Source organism: Coregonus clupeaformis, chromosome 19 (genome assembly GCF_020615455.1).
Source record: "Coregonus clupeaformis isolate EN_2021a chromosome 19, ASM2061545v1, whole genome shotgun sequence".
Lineage (NCBI taxonomy): Eukaryota > Metazoa > Chordata > Actinopteri > Salmoniformes > Salmonidae > Coregonus > Coregonus clupeaformis.
Genome location: NC_059210.1, coordinates 9,832,379 through 9,854,431, shown reverse-complemented (window position 1 = coordinate 9,854,431; position 22,053 = coordinate 9,832,379). Strand labels below are relative to the sequence as shown.

General features: G+C 45.0%; 1 protein-coding gene across 2 annotated transcripts; it reads right to left on the bottom strand.

Annotated features, from left to right (window-relative positions):
- Positions 1-1,405: 1,405 nt before the first annotated feature.
- Positions 1,406-4,868, bottom strand: LOC121531623 (shaker-related potassium channel tsha2). 2 transcript variants are annotated; one of them, XR_005994169.2, is made up of 3 exons: positions 2,631-4,868; positions 2,264-2,333; positions 1,406-2,072 (listed from the first exon to the last, which is right to left on the bottom strand). XR_005994169.2 is itself a non-coding variant. In XM_041836940.2 (2 exons), the coding sequence occupies exon 1, from the start codon at positions 4,120-4,122 to the stop codon at positions 2,671-2,673; it is 1,452 nt and encodes a 483-aa protein (XP_041692874.2). In that variant the 5' UTR covers positions 4,123-4,868; the 3' UTR covers positions 1,406-2,072; positions 2,631-2,670. The 2 variants fall into 2 exon arrangements, 1 of the variants encoding a protein (XP_041692874.2); XM_041836940.2 differs by lacking the exon at positions 2,264-2,333.
- Between the last annotated feature and the right edge of the window lie 17,185 nt (positions 4,869-22,053).

The following is a 22,053-nucleotide window of genomic DNA, read 5'->3' as shown; positions in this document are numbered from 1 at the left end:
TTTGGATGCAACTCAGCATTCTTTGTCCTCCAAACACGACGAGTTGAGTTTTTACCAAAAAGTTCTATTTTGGTTTCATCTGACCATATGACATTCTCCCAATCCTCTTCTGGATCATCCAAATGCACTCTAGCAAACTTCAGACGGGCCTGGACATGTACTGGCTTAAGCAGGGGGACACGTCTGGCACTGCAGGATTTGAGTCCCTAGCAGCGTAGTGTGTTACTGATGGTAGGCTTTGTTACTTTGGTCCCAGCTCTCTGCAGGTCATTCACTAGGTCCCCCCGTGTGGTTCTGGGATTTTTGCTCACCGTTCTTGTGATCATTTTGACCCCACAGGGTGAGATCTTGCGTGGAGCCCCAGATCGAGGGAGATTATCAGTGGTCTTGTATGTCTTCCATTTCCTAATAATTGCTCCCACAGTTGATTTCTTCAAACCAAGCTGCTTACCTATTGCAGATTCAGTCTTCCCAGCCTGGTGCAGGTCTACAATTTTGTTTCTGGTGTCCTTTGACAGCTCTTTGGTCTTGGCCATAGTGGAGTTTGGAGTGTGACTGTTTGAGGTTGTAGACAGGTGTCTTTTATACTGATAACAAGTTCAAACAGGTGCCATTAATACGGGTAACGAGTGGAGGACAGAGGAGCCTCTTAAAGAAGAAGTTACAGGTCTGTGAGAGCCAGAAATCTTGCTTGTTTGTAGGTGACCAAATAATTATTTTCCACCATAATTTGCAAATAAATTCATTAAAAATCCTACAATGTGATTTTCTGGATTTTTTTTTCTCAATTTGTCTGTCATAGTTGACGTGTACCTATGATGAAAATTACAGGCCTCTCTCATCTTTTTAAGTGGGAGAACTTGCACGATTGGTGGCTGACTAAATACTTTTTTTCCCCACTGTATGTTGAAGAGGGTGGGGCTCAAGCTGCATCCCTGTCTCACCCCACGGCCCTGTGGAAAGAAATGTTTGTGTGTTTTGCCACTTTTAACTGCACACTTGTTATTTGTGTATATGGATTTTATAATATCGTATGTTTTTCCCCCAACACCGCTTTCCATCAATTTGTATAGCAGACCCTCATGCCAAATTGAGTCAAAAGCTTTTTTGAAATCAACAAAGAATGAGAAGACTCTCTCTCCTTCCCTCCCTCCCTCTCCCTCCCTCCCCCTCCCACCTCTCTCTCTCTCTGCTTAGTTTAATCTGCTAAAATGTGCTGCTAGCCGGTGCTGCAAATGGGCCTATTGTATTGATATTATACACTTAATATATCACTGTCTGCCTTCGATTAAGTTAATGCAGTCTGTTGCCATATTAACTAGTTAAGGACACTCCCATCCCACTCTATAATATGACCAAACATTCACTCTCGTTGGGAGGATCTGTAATAAATATGATAGCAAAATAATAAGCATTTATTTATTTAAAAAATATAGTTCAAAAGTTCACATACAATTTTACAATCTTAGAAAAATATAAATAGATATTTCATTAACATTTTAGAGTACAATTGATTTCTCCTAAAATGCAGACATAATTAGATTCCTATGGGCAAGTTATTTTAAGACCAGTGATTAATTCCCAAGGACCGTTTACAGCTAAATCTGCATTTTTGTACAATAAATAGTTATATAAAATAAAGGACTACACAAATAGTTCCTTCAAAATCTTCCACATAAGGGTCACGCAGAGCAAGGCATGTTTGCATTAAGATTCTGAGCTGAGAACATAAGGATAGCATTTACAACAATACATTACAGGATATCTACACAGTAGTCATTTCAGTTAATTGAATACATTGCAAAGTACATTGAAAGGTTCATTGAGTTAAAAAGAAAAGTATCTATTTTCCAAAGACTATTCCAAAGACTATTTTCCAAAAGTGTAGTTTGTTCAGGGGGCTCTCCATTTGATGATGTAGCAGCACCTGTCATCTCACATTGCTGGCCAGTAGTTAATGGGACAAGCGTGTGATGTTTGTTCAATATCTTGACTTTTCCAGTTACAAATATATATGGAATCGTATTTCGTTTCAAGTGGAACAGAAAGGCAAGGGTCTTTGATCTTGTCCCCTGCAAGTAGAAAGAAGATCATGCTTTTTTGTGTGCGGTGGTATTCCATCACTTCAGTCCAAAATGTTTCTAACAAGCTTTTTAGGGACAATTCATGTACAGTCAATATAGTAAATAATACACACACTTTCATCATCAGCAATGTCTTGCACACTGTCCAGATAACCTAAATAGCGATTAGAATGTTTTACCTTGAAAGCGTCTGCTGCACGACTGCATTTCAACCACACAGTGGCGCTCCGAGTTCAGAAATTCTATAGGCTATCCAAAAGCAACGCAGTTCTAAACAGCTATATGCCTACTGAAGGTGTCAAACAAATTAATTTAAGTTATTTTAAGATTATATGCCAACAAACACTGTGCGTAATAGCGTGAGTAAAAACGCGCGCAATTATTCAAACATGCACATAGGCCTCGCACTGACCTGAGATTACTCTAATGAAGCTATAAACCTACTGTAGGTATCCAACAAATTAATTCAAGATATTTGAAGATTACATGCCAACTAACAGCGTGCGTAAAAGCGCGCGTAATAAACTACACAGGTCGTCTGCTCACCAAGACAGGTTTTTCTGCTCAACTAGGCCGATGCTTGTTTTCATACATCCGTCAGCTTGCCAGTGTACTGTTCAAATGGGTTGAAGTTTGTTAATCTGATAGTCTCGCAAGAATCCTCTTCCATGTACTCTGATTTGGTGAGGGACTGTTTGCTGTCGCTGGTCGATTTGAATTCTCCAAATGAAGCGTTCTGTTGACCACAAGTCACGTGGGTATACACGGCGGTTTCCTCGTCATTACGCTCTCTGTGATAGAAATAGTTAAAATTGGACACGATGACAGGGACAGGTAGGGCAATGGTCAGCACTCCTGCGATGGCACACATAGATCCCACTATTTTGCCACCAATTGTAACCGGGCACATGTCTCCATATCCAACCGTAGTCATGGACACCACTGCCCACCAGAAAGCGGCGGGGATACTTGAGAATCCCGATTCAGGGTCGTCTGCCTCTGCAAAATAAACAGCGCTGGAAAACAGAATAACCCCTATGAGAAGAAAGAATATCAAAAGCCCGAGTTCGCTGATGCTGGCGTGGAGTGTCTGGCCCAGAATTTGGAGCCCCTTGGAGTGCCTGGAAAGTTTAAAAATCCTGAAGACTCGAACCAAACGGATGACTCTGAGTATGGCTAACGACATGGCCTGCTCGCTTCCTGCTCCCTGTAGCTCTGCGAGTTCAAGGCCAAGGGTTATGAAATAAGGTGCAATCGCTAAGATATCGATGGAGTTCATTGCGTTTTTGAAAAAAGCCGGTTTGCACGGGCACGATAAAAACCTCATGAGAAACTCAAAGGAAAACCACACGATGCAAAGTGTCTCCACCATGAAAAACGGATCTGTGAATGGATTGGGTTTTCTATGGACAGTAGTCCCATTCGTGGTGAGGTGATTACTGAATGGTAGGCCTGCGCTGGTATCTTCCCTGAACTGTGGCAAAGTCTCTAGACAGAATATCACAATGGATATCAAAATCACACTGACTGATACGACAGCGATCATCCGGGCAGGCCCTGAGCTCTCCGGGTACTCAAATAACAACCACATCTGGCGCTGAAACTCGTTGTCAGGCATCGGACGTTCCACCTCTATGATCATACCTTCATCTTCTTTGAACATCTCTATGGCCTCATCTTCAATTTCATAAAATTTCATTTCTTCCATGAAAATGTCCATGGTAACGTTGACAGGTCTCCTAAGCCTTCCTCCAGACTGGTAATAATAAAGGATAGCATCAAAGCTGGGTCTATTCCTGTCAAAAAAGTACTCATTTCTCAACGGATCGAAAAAGCGCATCCTTTTACGCGGGTCTCCCAAGAGCGTGGTGGGAAAGCGCGAGAGGGTCTTCAGTTGTGTTTCGAAGCGCAGCCCGGAGATGTTGATGACAACCCTCTCGCTGCACTCCTGATCGCCTCGCTCCACGTCGCAATCATCTTGGTACAGGGGAGAAACTACCACAGTCTCGTCCAGGTTCTCACGGGACACAACAGTCATCTTTTACCCCTCTCAAGGGTAAGCGCTTCACCCTCCACGGCCCCAACTGTCACTTTCTCGGTCGTTTTTTACTGCCCTGTAAAAGTTTGCTTCTTGTTGGTTTCCCCAATTTAAATTCATACACTTTTAGTTGCAGAAGGGCCTGAAATCCAATCCAGTCAGTCCACTTGCTACCGTTGACTGTCTACACTGATGCCGATCATATTCACACCATTTTAAACGGCCAGATGCCCTCCCCGAGTTGACTGACGTGATGACACTTGCAGCACTGTCCCCTGCTCACTCACTGCTCTCTCTGTGGCATGTTGTTAAATCTAACACAACTAGTAAACACCTATTACACTTTAAAACGTTTTCTCAACTCAGGACTTGCAGTGTTGACCAGTTCTCTAATATCATATTTCAGAGAAACAAACCACAGCCATAATTTTTGAAAGGACTGTCCAAGTTTCCTTTAGTTAACCCTATAAACTGTAGCCCCTGCCTACACAAAAATCATAACTCAGTAGATTTTACAAGGTATTTCTTTCCTGTTGCATTTTGAATGTTTGTTTCCTATCTTAAATAACCACATGGGTTCTAAAGGAGTTTACCAGGGGCTCAGACTAAAGGAGAGAGCAGAGTGTAAAGCTACCAGGGGCTCAGACTAAAGGAGAGAGCAGAGTGTAAAGCTACCAGGGGCTCAGACTAAAGGAGAGAGCAGAGTGTAAAGCTACCAGGGGCTCAGACTAAAGGAGAGAGCAGAGTGTAAAGCTACAGGCTCAGACTAAAGCAGAGTGCAAAGCTACCAGGGGCTCAGACTAAAGGAGTGAGCAGAGTGTAAAGCTACCAGGGGCTCAGACTAAAGGAGAGAGCAGAGTGTAAAGCTACCAGGGGCTCAGACTAAAGGAGAGAGCAGAGTGTAAAGCTACCAGGGGCTCAGACTAAAGGAGAGAGCAGAGTGTAAAGCTACCAGGGGCTCAGACTAAAGGAGAGAGCAGAGTGTAAAGCTACCAGGGGCTCAGACTAAAGGAGAGAGCAGAGTGTAAAGCTACCAGGGGCTCAGACTAAAGGAGAGAGCAGAGTGTAAAGCTACCAGGGGCTCAGACTAAAGGAGAGAGCAGAGTGTAAAGCTACCAGGGGCTCAGACTAAAGGAGAGAGCAGAGTGTAAAGCTACCAGGGGCTCAGACTAAAGGAGAGAGCAGAGTGTAAAGCTACCAGGGGCTCAGACTAAAGGAGAGAGCAGAGTGTAAAGCACCAGCTTCACATATCCGACCAGGGCCCTCCTGGACCGGGCTAGTGGAAACTGCTAGCTTGACTGACACCTGAGCACCCACAGTGGATAACGTCTTAAGGAAGCCTCAGCCAAAATACCCCCCATTCCCAGCACTTAAAGGGTTCCATTTTACAACTTGGAACATGGGGCCTCTCGCAGAAATGTGACCTAGCATTTGGGTCCCAGAGAGACTGGGGTGTAAAAAACAGTTACATGTACGCTCACCCCAATTATAGTGTAACCTCCACTCAGGTCCTGTTGGCTCCGTAACAGTAGACCTGGACCTGCTCGGGAAGTGGTTTGTAAGAGGGTGAGAGAGAGAGTGAGAAAGGTTGAGTGACACTTTCCGTACTGCTTTCGGTGCCCATGTCGTCCTAATAAGAACCACTGATTCTGAATCGACTAGACAAGGCCTGTAAGAGGAGAAGATGTAGTTAAGAGTTTAGCTCCCCACATTTAGATTTTATTATCCCCTGAGATTGGATGTAGGCTTAAGCCAAAAGCGGTTGTGCATTAAAGTGCAACATGTTTGCAGTTTAATATGTACTGTAAGTAACATGTAGTACGCAGCATTACATACCTGTACAATTAAGAATGGCTACAACCCTCTAAGGGAGAGTTTTCTTTTCTTTGTGTCATGTTTCTTTAAATTATTGTAGGGTAGGTCCACACGGTAAATTAATCACTCTCTTACACAACCTTGTCCACCAACTTGGAGCTCCGGTTTCATCTGCTTCACACATGGTGTGCTTTGAAGACTGTGAGAAAAGACCGAAACAAGATCAACAATCTTTCTTAGAAACACAGTTGATTAATGTCTGTGTCAAAACTGAAGCACCAAACCCAAGATGGGCTATGCATCTACACTCAACGAGGGAACCAGTTTTTGATGCAGTAGCCTAAGTTTTATTTTATTTCTTATTTCACCTTTATTTAACCAGGTAGGCCAGTTGAGAACAAGTTCTCATTTACAACTACGACCTGGCCAAGATAAAGCAAAGCAGTGCGATAAAAACAACAACAACACAGAGTTACATGTGGAATAAACTAAACGTACAGTCAATAACACAATAGAAAATCTATATACAGTGTGTGCAAATGTAGTAAGTTATGGAGGTAAGGCAATAAATAGGCCATAGTGCAAAATAATTACAATATAGTATTAACACTGGAGTGATAGATGTGCAGAAGATAATGTGCAAATAGAGATACTGGGGTGCAAATGAGCAAAATAAATAACAATATGGGGATGAGGTAGTTGGGTGGGCTAATTACAGATGGGCTGTGTACAGGTGCAGTGATCGGTAAGCTGCTCTGACAACTGACGCTTAAAGTTAGTGAGGGAGATAAGAGTCTCCAGCTTCAGAGATTTTTGCAGTTCGTTCCAGTCATTGGCAGCAGAGAACTGGAAGGAATTGTGGCCAAAGGAGGTGTTGGCTTTGGGGATGACCAGTGAGATATACCTGCTGGAGCGCATACTACGGGTGGGTGTTGCTATGGTGACCAATGAGCTAAAATAAACTGGGGATTTGCCTAGAAGAAATGTATAGATGACCTGGAGCCAGTGGGATTGGCGACGAATATGTAGTGAGGACCAGCCAACGAGAGCGTACAGGTCACAATGGTGGGTAGTATATGGGGCTTTGGTGACAAAACGGATGGCACTGTGATAGACTACATCCAATTTGCTGAGTAGAGTGTTGGAGGCTATTTTGTAAATGACATCGCAGAAGTCAAGGATCGGTAGGATAGTCCGTTTTACGAGGGCATGTTTGGCAGCATATGTGAAGGAGGCTTTGTTGCGAAATAGGAAGCCGATTCTAGATTTAATTTTGGATTGGAGATGCTTAATGTGTGTCTGGAAGGAGAGTTTACGGTCTAACCAGACACCTAGGTATTTGTAGTTGTCCACAAGTCAGACCCGCCGAGAGTAGTGATTCTAGTCGGGCGGGCGGGTGCAAGCAGTGTTCGATTGAAGAGCATGCATTTAGTTTTAGTTTTGTACCAAACCCATGCTATCACAGTTTGCTAATTGATGGCCAATGAAGTTAACGTTTGTGGTGATCAAACGTTTTGTGAATGGGTGACCATGAACATAGTGGACACAGCTTAACTGCCCCCTCTATCTATACAGACCCAGGGTTGGATGTCAGAGTCAAATGTCAGTGTAAGGACGTGGTGCCACCCGCGATAATCTGTTACCCAACGACCGTCTAGGTCAGGCCAAGGCGTCAGGGGCTTCTGTCTCCACGGAAACAAACAGTAAACAAATAGTCTTAATAATGGCTTCACTGCAGGCTGATAAATGGGTCAGAATACAAAAAGGTTCTAAGAATGCCAGTTTCATCATTACTGATAGCAATCCTGATGTAGAATTTCTCCGACATTTTTCACTCGTCATCTTTTCCCCATTGATGATGAAGCTGTGACACTCAGATGCTCTGAACTGAAAACAGCCCTAACTGATGACCAGTCACCTCATTTGCAACTGACTGAAATAAAATATTATTCCTTTTGCTGTGGGGCACACACACATACACATGCCCCCCCCACCCACCAAGGAGCCCAAGGCGTGTAAAATGCTGACAGGAAGCACATCCCATCATTACAGATGGCTCGACCTGTGGGTGCAGGAGACCCTCATGTCAACAGGATATCCTCAAGTCATTCACACCAAGAATGGAACGCAACATAGAGGTCGATGCCAGGTCCCACAGTTTTCACATGTACACAGTGCACAAGCATGCTTATATTCAGAGCTGTTAGGGCCTCTGCCTTCCGTGTGCAGATATAGACGTACCAAGTCGGCATGGGTTCGATTCCAGCCCATGCCCTTCTGGCACAAATAACCCAATCCCCTGATTGACGTGATTTAGGCACACATTTCAAAATGGACTGTCTAGGGATATTTTCCCCCGATCTTGATAAGAAATTATCATACCAGACACTGTTGGATAACATAAAATAGGAAACTAATAACAGGAGGCTACACCAACATTAGTTTCCATTCATACAAAGTGTTGGGTGAATTGCCACAGTAGATCTGCCGTGGTAAACAAGGTATTTTATTTATATTGTACGGAATACTTGTCAAATAGATAAATTCCCCTTAGTCTCTTAAAAAAGGACTAAGTTGTTTCCGATAACAAAATACTTTGGTTGCAAGCAGGACTAAGGCAGAGAAGAGGCGAAGTGTAAAAAAGGCAGTCCTGCTCCTCTCCTCTCTACCTAACTTCCCCTCACAGTCCCTTCAAGTCCTGTTACTTTGCCTGCTCTAAGTTATCCCTCACCCATCATAGCCCTGCCATTCCCAACCAATCAGAGCATTTGGAAAAGCACTTCTGGACACTGCACACTCCCACTCAGGTCAGAATGTTATCGTCCACCGAATGGAGAAGACGCATGTTTCTGAGGACCTTTTATTGTCGACAGTAACACGGGAGCACCGGTACCACCGCTACTCTCCTGATCACCACCACTCTAGGCCTCCCCGGCTAGAGCCATCGTCACCACCGCGGGAGCACCGGTACCACCGCTACTCTCCTGATCACCACCACTCTAGGCCTCCCCAGCTAGAGCCATCGTCACCGCCACGGGAGCACCGGTACCACCGCTACTCTCCTGATCACCACCACTCTAGGCCTCCCCAGCTAGAGCCATCGTCACCGCCACTGGAGCACCGGTACCACCGCTACTCTCCTGATCACCACCACTCTAGGCCTCCCCGGCTAGAGCCATCGTCACCGCCACGGGAGCGCCATCACTGCCAATACTCCCAAAGTCGGCCCGGCTACTCCCCTGAGAGACTACTCCAGGCCCTCCCGGCCTGAGTGTTCGCCACCTCCACGGGACCATTGGGACCCCCACTACGTCCCGAGGTGGCCCAGCTATTCAACAGATCTTCGTAGCTCCAGGCCCCCCCGACTGGAGCCAACGTCGTATCTGCCAGAGCGTCCTCCCCCCGAGGTGGTCCAGCCGCTCTCCCGACCGATGTCCCTCTAGGCCCCCCCGGCCAGAGGCAAGGGAGCGTCGGGTCCACTTCTGCTCCCCAGAGCAGCCTAGCTCCCAAGCAGATGAAGACTCCAGAGTGCACAGTCCACGACACCAAGGTCTCCACCTTCCTCAGCCAGCTCCTCGACTAGCCACAGTTAAGGAGCCTCCCACTCCAGTCGTGGAGCTACAGCTAGCCGCTGCCATGGGGTCTGTTCTGGTTGCCGTTGCGGTGTCGTCCTCTTCTCCCAGTGGGGATCCCCTGCTAGTTGAGGCAGATGCTTGGGTGCCCGAGGTTCGACTGTCTGTTACCCTGGAACCTTCAGCTACAAAGACTCCACCTGCTCTCGCTCAGGAGCCCCTCACTGCTCCTGGCCCAGAGCCCGCTCCTTGGATGGAGCCACCCCAGGCATTGGGGCCTCCCAGTCACAGCCTGGTGGGACCTGCTGGTCCCAGGCCTGGAGTCCCTGCTGGCCCCACCTGCTAGCACCGTGATAGTTCCGGCCCGAGGGTCCTGCTACCTCCAGACCTCGCCTCAGGGGACCTGCCAGACATCACCCCTGATATCTCCCCTAACCTAGTTGTCCAGTTCCCTTCCTTCCTGGTAGGGTCAGAGTTACCTCCCTCCTCGGTAGGGTCAGAGTTCCCTTCCTTCCCAGTAGGGTTACAATCCCCTTCCTTCCCGGTAGGGTAGAGTTCCCTCCCCATCCGGTAGGGTTAGAGTTACAGTTTTGGGCCTACCTGGCAGGTGTAAAATAACCAGACTTTGGGTGTCCTGCCCCTCAAGTAGGTCCAGTGTATCCTGCCTCCATGGTAGGTTTAGAGTTCCCTTCCATCCCGGTAGGGTTACAGTTCCATTCCTTCCCAGTAGGATCAGAGTTCCCTTCCTTCCCGGTAAGGTCAGAGTTCCCTTCCATCCTTGTAGGGTCAGAGATCCCTTCCTTCCCTGTAGGGTGAGAGTTCCCTTCCTTCCCGGTAGGGTCAGGTTTAGAGTTCCCTTGCTTCCCAGTAGGGTTACATTTCTCTTCCTTCCTGGTAGGGTCAGTTCCCCTCCTTCCCGGCAGGGTCAGAGTTTCCTTCCTTGCCGGTAGGGTCAGATTTAGAGTTCCCTGCCTTCCCAGTAGGCCAAGTATGTCCTGACCCCCAAGTAGGTCTAGTGTATCCTGCCCTGCATGGATCGCAGACCCCCTCCTTATTGGGTATGCAGCGTCCTAGCCCACCAGGCTTAGAGCCCTCTGCCATGCTAGGCCACAAGTTAGCTGCCCTGTCTGCAGGTCTGCAGTCTCCTGCCCTGCTCAGACCGCAGCCCACTGCCTTAGTTGTTAGGCTGTTGCCTATTCCACCAGGTTTAGAGCCTCCTCCTTTACTAGGCCCCAAGTTTGTTATACTAGGCTCGCAGTCTCCAGACATAGTCAGCCCACAGCTCCTTAGCCCACCAGGCTTAGAGCCTCCTGCCCTGCTAAGCCACAAGTTACCTGTGCTAGGTTCTCAGTCCTCCGCCCTCATCTGCCCTCAGTCCCTAGCACTAGGTCATTGGTGTCCAGCTGCACTAGGTCTGTTGTCTCCAGCATTTGTCGGCCCTCAGTCCCTAGCCCAGGTGGGTCATCAGGCTCCTGCCCCACTAGGCTCAAATGTACCAGTTTCTCTAGTAGGCCCAGATCTCTGCTATTCTCCAAGTCCAGCGTCAGTTTCCCTGCCAGGTTCAGAGTCGTTCTCCCTGTCAGGTTCAGAGTCATTCTCCCTGTCAGGTCCAAAGTCGTTCTCCCTGTCTGTTTCCGAGTCGTTCTCCCTGTCAGGTTCAGAGTCATTCTCCCTGTCAGATTCAGAGTCATTCTCCCTGTCAGGTCCAAAGTCGTTCTCCCTGTCTGTTTCCGAGTCGTTCTCCCTGTCAGGTTCAGAGTCATTCTCCCTGTCAGATTCAGAGTCATTCTCCCTGTCAGGTCCAAAGTCGTTCTCCCTGTCTGGTTCCGAGTCGTTCTCCCTGTCAGGTCCAGAGTCAGTTTCCCTGTCAGGTCCAGCGTCAGTTTCCTTGTCAGGTCCAGCGTTGTTCTCCCTGTCAAATTCATAGTTGTTTTCCCTGTCAGGTTCAGTTTAGTTTTCTCCCTGTCAGGTTCAGAGTCAGTTTCCCTGTCAGGTCCAAAGTCGTTCTCCCTGTCAGGCAGAGAGTCAGTTTCCCTGTCAGGTCCAGAGTCAGTTTCCCTGTCAGGTCCATTGTCAGTTTCCCTGTCAGGTCCATTGTCAGTTTCCCTGTCAGGTCGAGAGTCGGTTTCCCTGTCAGGTCCAGAGACGTTCTCCCTGTCAAGCCTAAAGTTATCAGCACTAGGCTCCCAGTCTTCAGCCGTTCTAGTTTCGCTGTCTCCAGCTCTAGTCGGCCCTCAGTCCACTGCTCCGCCAGGCTATAGGTTCTCTGCCCCACTAGGTCTGCAGCATCTGCCCTCAGTTGTACCGCAGCCCCCAGCCTCAGTTGGCAAGCAGTCAGCTCCCTCAGTGCTACCTGCCAAACCACCTGCCCTAGTTCTAGGCCCTGGGTCTCCCGTCCCACTAGACCCAGAGTTATCTGCTCCTCTAGGTGTGCAGTTAGACAGTTCGCAGCCCTCAGCCTGCACCCAGTCGCATATACTAGTGCTAGACTATACGTTCCTTGCTTGGCTAGGTTTGCTGCCTCCCACCATACCTGGCTTGCAGTCCTCAGATTTAGTAGTGGGTTCCAAGTCCCCTGCCCTGCTAGGCCCTCAGCTCCCTGACCTGGGGGAACCACTGTTCCCTGACCCGGGGGGCCTGCTGTCTCTAGTTCTGGGGGACCGCACACCTCCTGCCTTGGACGACCCTCAGCCCTTCACACGTTGGAGCCCGCCTGACCTCGTCTCTGGGGCCTAGCCAGCCCCTGCCTCCAGATCCCTGATGATCCTCGCCCAGGGGTCCCCACATGCTCCACCATGACAGTCATCGCTTTCAGAAGTGGGGAAAGAGTCACCAGCCTCAGCCGCAGCCAGTGAGCTGTCAACGACAGTTGTGGCCGGCATGCCAGATTCCTCTGCCGCAGTAGGCGAGCCACCTGCTTCAGCCGTGGCCAGCCTCCAGCATTGCGCTCAGCGTCTAACGATGGGGCCCAGCTGCCCTGCACCAGCTGAGTTAGAGGGCCCTCCCCCCACCCGCGTGGCGTTCCATGGGGCGGCCCAGGACTGCCTGTGCGTATCTGTGTACCTCCCTCGCAGGGCGGCTCCTAAGCCCTGCTTGTCCTGCCGGGTAGGATTTGGCACGCTAGGAATAAGCTTCCCCTCGAGGCCCGTGGCTTTTCAGAGACTTTTGCCCTTTAAATACTGTGGCCCCCATTAGAGATTGTGCCATTTAGGTTATAGGCCTTTTCGTGGATGTTAATATTTCCATAAGAAATATTGGGGTGGATGTAAAAAAAAAAAAAGCCGTCCTGCTCCTCTCCTCTCTACCTAACTTCCCCTAACAGTCCCTTCAGTTTCCCTTAAGTACCGTTACTTTGGCTGCTCAGCCTACCTAAGTTATCCCTCACCCATCATAGCCCTGCCATTCCCAACCAATCAGAGCGCTTGGAAAAGCACATCTGGACACTGCACCCGCCCACTCAGGTCAGAATGTTATCGTCAACCGAAGGGAGAAGACGCATATTTCTGAGGACTTTTTATTGTCGACAGTAACACCAATGTCTGAATGTTGTGCATGCATTGAAATAACCACAACAATAAGATTCCAAGTCATTCGGATACGCCAAAATCATATAAACATCCTCAAATGGAAACAGCTGTGTCTCTGTGTGTGTGGTGGTGACTATCAAGAGTACAGTGATGGGCCCAACTGTTTTTTTTACATGGTCCGTCAGTTCTCCGGATTTAGCGACCAATCGTTTTTACACGAAGCGAGAGGACTCCCTCCTGACAAAAATCTGTCCAGAATAAGACAAATGCGTTTCTATTGGTTTAATATGCAGCGCTAAGCTTCTCGCCTGCCTTCCTGCCTTTGGGACAACGACTCCCATTGTTAGGGCGGAGACATAAGCATCCCGTCATTAAATACATATCTCTGACTAAAGTAATGCCGACATCTTTTAGGGAGCGATAATGAGGTGATCAATAATGGTTGCAATTAAGATCAGCTGTGTGGGTGAATTTAGCGCATATTGATTGTTTGACGAGACACCAGCTGCCGATATTCTAGTGCCATCGATGGTTGCAATAGGCCCCTTGTTATTTGATTATATTCCAATAGGCTACATTTTGTAGGCTAACCATTAGCCTATCCATTGTCACATAATGAAAGGTGTGAAAAACGGTAATAGGCTAGTTTTTCCCCCCTGGCTGAGTTGATGAGCTGATTTGGGCCATCCGTTGATTAACAGATGTAGGCCTATTGTAGAACAATAAACTCTGCTCCAGTGTGGATGCTCGCCCACGTTTTATAGTTAGGCTATGTGTAATGTACACAGGTGGGTAGAGTACTGAAAATCTATACTTACGTAAAAGTATTGTTACTGAGATGCTTACTTCTACTTCAGTAAATCACACTCTTAAGAAGCTACTCAAATAAGAGTAAAACAAAGTATCCGGTGAGAACTACTTAAGTACTAGTTACAAATTTAGTTTGGGTATTTTTTGTAGACCTTATGGTAAACTGTGACAGCAAACAAAAAGGACAAGAACTTAATGCAATTTATTTGACATTACATTTTAGTCATTTAGCAGACGCTCTTATCCAGAGCGACTTACAGTTAGTGCATACATTTTTATACTGGCCCACCGTGGGAAACGAACCCACAACCCTGGCGTTGCAAGCGCCATGCTATACCAACTGAGCTACAGCGGACTATGAATGTATTATTTAAGCCTGCCAACACCATTTTGCCGATGTCCTCCAGCACAGGTAGTATCCAATGAACAATTACATCAAACAAACATATTTACATTTTAGCAGACGCTCTTATCCAGAGCGACTTACAGTTAGTGAGTGCATACATTTTTCATACTGGCCCCGTAGGCTTTACAGTTTCAATTATGGTCTTATTCAAAGTTGACTTAATATTTACGTCATTTAGCATTTACATTTTACGTCATTTAGCAGACGCTCTTATCCAGAGCGACTTACAGTTAGTGCATACATTATTATTTATTTTTTTCATACTGGCCCCCCGTGGGAATCGAACCCACAACCCTGGCGTTGCAAACGCCATGCTCTACCAACTGAGCTACCTCCCTCTTATCCAGAGTGACTTACAAATGATCTACGAATGTGCTCAATTTCATAAAAAGGTCAATGGTACTCAAAACATTGGAATCATTTTACAATTTCAATAGCATTAATGAAAATGAATTTGAAGTACAGGTGATGGTGAATGCGTACTAAAAAGATTTACACCAAGTGATGTTTTATTTTTCATTCAGAATGAAATATCATGGAGGATCAGTGCCCGGTTTCCCAAAATCATCTTAAGGCTAAGGTCATCCTTAGAACCTTCGTAGGAGCATCGTTAAATATCCGAGCTGTTTCCCAAAACCATCGTTATTAACGTTGCACTTGAAGTGCGTCCTTAGATGCTTTTTTGCCCTCCTGCATCACTTATTACACAGAAGATCTAAACTAAACATAGAATGACATGGTTGATCCGTCTCTCTTTGACCGCTGATAACTTCAGAACAAAAGTTGACTACAAATACGAAGTTGCCAATGTCTTTGCAATTGATACAAACAAGCGACGTATAAAAATATGCTTCAAATGAAAACCGAGATTATTAAAATATGAACATTAAAATATAAACAGTAGGCTATAGGTGTTTTCAATCATATTGAAATACATTTCATGTTCAATCAATTGAGTTCTATTTTTCTACATGTAGGCTACTTTCTGTAATTTGTCTCAATATATTTCATGCTGTGTAGCCTAACGTGCGCTATGATGTGCCAAATCGGTGATTTTGTGCATATTATTGGGTAAGCATTAGAATAAGCCGCCTCAATATTTGCAGCTGTTGGTGGTAATATCTCTCTAGGAACTGATCCGTCATCAGTATTGTGAAATAATAAAAGATTTGAATGTACTGATCTGAGAGCAGCACTCCCTTTCTTTCGATCCTATAAGTATCGAACATGCTCCAACGACGCACTTAGAGACCGTTCTCTCTGCGTGGTGTTTTGCGAAACAAATGTTACATCTTCGGCCGTTGTATAATATGCATAATTAAAACCCTCGTAATCTAAAATTCCATCACTATCGGGAAACCGGGCCCTGGTAAGTGTTACAACAGTCAAAACAATCAATATCGAAATGCCACCATCAATCATGTTACTAGTATGCAGTGGCCACCAATCATTTTGAGCCCCACATTTGTAGCTAAAAATAATACAATATGGGGCGTACACTCTAAAAATTAAAGGTTCAACAAGGGCTCTTCTAAGATCCTCAAAGTTCTTCGAAGAACCTTAGGGTTCTTGGCACTAAAAATGCCCCCCCAAAGGTTCTACAAAGAACACCATAGGAGGTGGGGTACATCGAGGAACCTCCTTAGTTGGTGGGGGTTCTTGCAGGAACCTAACTGCCCGACTGAAACATTTGGATTTTGAATTTGAAAGAACAGCAGGTAACACACACACACCTAACTGAAAAATATAAAGATCTCCTTAATTTAAGGTAAGGTTTGTCCCTTGTATGATCTAAATTGATATTGTTTTATGATGATACCATCAATCTTTTCATATTTGTGCAAATCTTTCTAGAACAGAAAATTGACAATTCAATGGATATCAAATCAATAAAGAGGTAAGAATATGTAGGCTATAAGAATATGTTGAAGGCTAGCTGTATTGGGTGCAGATGACTGAACTGCTGACTTTTATGTTTGAAGGTATACAGAGGAGGAGGCATACAAAGGTGTGTCAATTGGTATTGGTATGTTATGCAGATCACATTTACCATCCTCCTCCCTTACCTCTTCAATGAATATCCCATAGGTCTCTACATTATGGACAAGGTATGTGTATGAAAACCATTATCAAAACAGTTTTTTTCATTCACATTTACCACAAAAACCAAGGTATGAATACTGTTGTGTGCATGTTTTGTTAATCATCTGTATTGGATTCACAGGCTTCCCCCTCCCTACACCTCTGATGAATATAACAGGAAACCTGTTCTATCACCATGCACTGCAAAATCATTCTGGCTATGGATACGGAGAACATCAACACATTAACATCAACAGGCCAGAGGATATACCCATATGACTTTGCCACTAAAATCATAATAAACACTGACAACTAAAATATTGTGTTATTGTTCTTATTGTTATGTGTATTATAATTATAATTATTCATAATAATAGGGGTTGGGGGGTAGTTCAAAAATGAACCCCAAAAGCTTATTCAAAGGGTTCTTCAAGGATCCATTAAAATGAGTTATTTGAAGAACTTATAGGGGTTCCCCCACAGTTTCAATTTGAAGAACCCCTAAAGGATACTCCAAGAACCTTTTCTTCTTAGAGTGTAGGGGTTGGTAATGTTCTCTAGTTGCGCCGTGATTGGCTCAGTGTTTTCTATCACTCATGGGGACACTATGTCGCTGTCAAATCTAAGGGTAGAGCTCGAAAATTCAAGCCGCTTGGATGCTGCCATAGAGTTACATTAGAAGTGCCCATCCAAGAAGGCTCAATGTCATTGGCTCAGATAAAATTATGTAAAATCACATTATATCTACAGTAGCTTTGATTGAACTGATCATGGCAACATCATACTTTCAAAATCTTAGCTAGCAGTCATCATCATGAATCAAGTCAACAATCTACTGGCAAATCCTTTTTAATCCTTGTCATATGAAGAGAAATAATGAAGAGAAATTATAGATAAAACGTATCGGTGCTCATCGGCCATAAACATTACACAAGTTGGAAATCGCAAATTCAACAATGAGTGGAAACTGGAATCTCGGAACTGGGAAATCTGACTTCAGTGTGTTCAAGACAACTGAGAACTCTAAAAAAAAATGAGCTCTGACTGTTGGGACAGCTTTATGTAGGCCCTAACAGTTTGTGGGCACCGTTTGTCACCATTATAGTGCAATTAATGTATTGTTTTGTGTTGTGGCTTTGCTGGCATTCATACATTTTTTACAATGTTTTTTTGTCCCACCAAGATTTACATGCAAAAATCTCCACTGGTACAAGTACTGCCCACAGAGTGTAACTACAAATGTACTATAGTTCCTCCAAACATTCAAAGGGCAGTGGGCCAGATTTGGATTCGAACCCATGCCTACCCTGGCATATGTGTGCAGCCTGGTCTCATTGACTAGGCATAACGTAGTAAATGTAAATCCGGGACACTCAAATTAGTATGATATGTTATGGTTGGTATGGTTACATAAGACAGAAGGTTACTTAAGGCAAAATCTAAAGTAGGTTGGTATAATGCAAATGTCTAGCAACGTCTAGCAAACATCTAGCAACCCAAAGGTTGCGTGTTCGAAACTTATCACGGACAACATTAGCATTTTAGCCAATTAGCAACTTTACAACTACTTACTACGTTTGAGCTACTTTGCCACTACGCAGCATTTTAGCTAACCCTTCCCCTAACCCTAATCTTAACCCGTTAACCTAACGCCTAACCTTAACCCTAACCTTAACTCTAACCTTAACCTTAACCCTAACCCCTAGCCTAGCTAACGTTAGCCAACTAGTTAACAGTAGCATTAGCCTCCTAGCTAACGTTAGCGACAACAAATTGGAATTCGTAATATATATCATACGTTTTGCAAATTCGTAACATATTGTTCGTAACATACCCTATATATACAAAAGTATGTGGACACCCCTTCAAATTAGTGGAATCGGCTATTTCAGCCAATCTCGTTTCTGCCAGGTGTATAAAATCAAGCACACAGCCTTGCAATCTCCATAGACAAACATTGGCAGTAGAATGGCTTTACTGAAGAGCTCAGTGACTTTCAACGTGGCACCGTCATAGCTAGAGCTGCCCCAGTCAACTGTAAGTGCTGTTATTGTGAAGTGGAAACGTCTAAGAGCAACAACGGCTCAGGCACGAAGTGGTAGAACACACAAGCTCACAGAACGGGACCTCTGAGTGCTGAAGCATGTAGCACGTAAAAATGGTCTGTCCTCGGTTGCAACACTCACTACCGAGTTCCAAACTGCCTCTGGAAGCAACGTCAGCTCAATAACTGTTCGCCGGGAGCTTCATGGAATGGGTTTCCATGACCGAGCAGCTGCACACAAGCCTAAGATCACCATGCACAATGCCAAGCGTCGGCTGGAGTGGTGTAAAGCTCGCCACCATTGGACTCTGGAGCAGTGGAAACACGTTCTCTGGAGTGATGCATCCCGCTTCACCATCTGGCAGTCCGACGGACGAATTTGGGTTTGGTAGAAGCTAGGAGAACACTACCTGCGCGCATAGTGGCAACTGTAAAGTTTGGTGGAGGAAGAATAATGATCTGGGGCTGTTTTTCATGGTTCGGGCTAGGCCCCTTAGTTCCAGTGAAGGGAAATGTTAACGCTACAGCATACAATTACATTCTAGACGATTCAGTGCTTCCAACTTTGTGGCAACAGTTTGTGGAAGGCCCTTTCCTGTTTCAGCATGACAATGCCCCCGTGCACAAAGCGAGGTCCATACAGAAATGGTTTGTCGAGGTCGAAAATCTCTTTCTCTTAGCAATTGTATTAGTATAAAATAATAGAATTTCCAAATGTTCTTAAGCATACAATATAGCTCAGTATTTGAATTATTTAATTATTTTCGTCTTTATCAAGGGTGTCAATAATTTTGGACCCCACTGTATATCAGATTTTTAGCAGGTCAGTCTCACTAGTCAACAGCTCTGGCGGATGGCTTTTGGATCACGTCATTCTTGTGCCAACTATGTTGTTGGATATGAAATAGGGGATCTTTGACTTGGAAGCTTCTTATTTAAACAGGTTTCCTTTTATACAGTAGTCTTAACTTTGGTCTCAATACCATAAGGGGTTAGTTATTTAGATTATTCTCACTCAATACATAGCCAGCAGGTGAGATACAAATGACATCTAAGGATGTGGGGAATATCTAGCTATTGTGAGATTTTTGTGTATTGTATTAATTTTGTGAAGAAGAATAACCTCTGTTTCATTAGCAAACATTTTTTTGTAAGGTCAGGAACAAGGTCCTATGGGAACTAAGGTTTAGCTACAATGTTCATTTAGGGTAAAGTCACACAACAATGTTAGAATAAAATGTCATGATATGGCAGTAAATAAAATGAGTTATAGTAGGCTATATCTTGTCAAACATTTCCTGCTTCCTCCTTCGTCTCCCTGGTGTATTAGAAATGTATCTGACATGCCAAGACTGAGTGCCTTCTCATTAGGAGTGTGAAAGTGTTGGCCTAATCAACCTTAAGATGTGCGTATGCTATCCCCAGTGTATGTACAGTATGTATGTGAGCATGTAATCAGAGGGGCCGGGGACACAGCCAGGTGTCCAGACCTGGGTTCAAATACTAATCAAAATCATTTCAAATACTTTAGCTGTGCTTGACGGAGTTTGGCAGATGCAATGGAACCAATGGAAAAGTCCCAAAAGTGCAAACCCAGCCAACCTAGCACTCAAACACCCTAAACCAAATGCTCAAATTATTTGAAAGATTTAAAATAGTATTTGAATGCAGGTCTGCATGCGTCTGCACCCAGAGGTGTCACTCCCAGCCAGTAGCTTCCTCTGTGGGGAAGTAGGCACCCCAGGTCCCCAAGCCAAGCTTATTGTCAGTTCCTGGGGGATTTGATTGTCACATACCCATTTTAGAAGGCCGTCATCTGAAGTTGATGGCCATATTTTTGCTGATACGTAGCTAACCAACCAGGCATGGCGCAAGAGGGTTTGAAACCCGACACTCTAGTTCCGGAAGGCTATGAGTTCCTCGGAATATCCTCCTCTGCATTCTACATTCTATCTTCTCGGCTCCTCTTCACGCTCCTTCCGAGAATGATTTCACTGCTTAATTAAATCAAGCCCTTTGCCCTTTGCCCTTTTTTAGTAGACAGCATTGGCGGACGGCAGCTTCCAATCCAAACAGACCAAGGCTTAAATAGTATTATTTATAGTATTTATAATTATTTCACATACTTTCTCTGTGCTTGAATGAGTTTACCTGCCTTTAATCGACCAACAGAATAATCCCAATACTGCAAACCCTGCCCAGGCAGGCTAGCACAAACGCTTAAAGTATTTGAAAGATTTCAAATAGTGTTTGAACCCAGGTGTGAATCGAAGCCCTGCCTGGCATCTGTAGAGGGATCCGTTCCAAGACTGAGACGCTGTCCTCTTCACGGTTGTTAATCAGGGGAAGACATCAGTATTCTTCTGGAACATTCATTTTTATTTGAGTAATAACTCATGTTATGTATTGTATCTAGCAGTGGCACAACTTTCACTGGGGACGGGGGGGTCATGACCCTCCCACATTCTGAAATTGCATTGTTGTTCCCCCCAGTTTTATCATTGCACTGTGATACCAAAAACGGCATCGGTGTGCTTTAGGACCATTTGGACGCCTCAGAGCGGTCGCATAGGCTGTTTGGAGGTTTCAGCCTGCTGGATTTAGGACCGTGTGGACACCACAGAACGGGCGGACAGGCTGTATGGAGGCAAAGCTTCTGAAAGGCTGGCTGGACCAGCACAGGAGAGTTGAACAGAGGCAGCTGCTGTTAGTCTGTATGTGTTGCGCTCTTTCTCCTAGCTACTCTTTAGTTGATTGATGTAGCTGGCAAAGTAACTGCTGTTTAACTTAACAGAAAAAAACTAAACTAGTGTTTATTCCCAGTGCTGAGCTAGTAGTGTAACTGACATGTAATGTTAGCTAATGTTTCATCCCCCGTTGACTGAGGTGAATTAATTAGCTAGCTAGTAGCTACCACAGCCAGGTCAGCTCTAGCCTGTAGCTATCTGTCAGATAGCGATATGAGGTGGCTATTATTACTGTCTAACAGCTGTTGTTTGTATGGAAATGTTTTGTAGCCTTTTTGTCCCATTTCAACAGAAGTAAATTAACTTAGCTAGCTTTCGCCAGTTGATGTACCGTTAGAGAGAGAGCTGGCCAAAAGTAGGTATTATTTTTGCCTCCTTCACACTATTTATTTTATTTATTATCTTTAGTCATTTAGCAGAAATAATTTTTTTGCAATGTGAGTTTTTATTAGAGTCAGTACAGCAATGTGATGTTATTGATATGTCAGTTTCCCTAGCTAATTCCCTACTTTTCACACTGACACAGTAATAAACAGCTCTACAGGCTTCACTGTCATGGTGCACCATCAGTACACAACACTATGATCATCATGTCTTAGCAGAATCAGATGGTGACAGGTGTCCCAGTAGGGTCAGACTTTTATGGATCATGATCATGGCAAGCAAGCCCATCTCATCTGGATGGTTCAATGCTGTATTATAAATACTTAATCTCAAGTAACTATGGTAGGCGGGATGTACTTTATTCGACTGTGTGGCTAATGTGACTCCAGAGTAACTGTATCGTTAGTAAGCCACTCGAATAACTTATATTGAATAGACAATATTGTCCTTTGTATAACGCTGACATTTACTTTATGCTCTACAGTACTCTACATTCCCTTACTCTAAACAACAAAAGTAGAAGCTACAATTCAATCCAAAACCT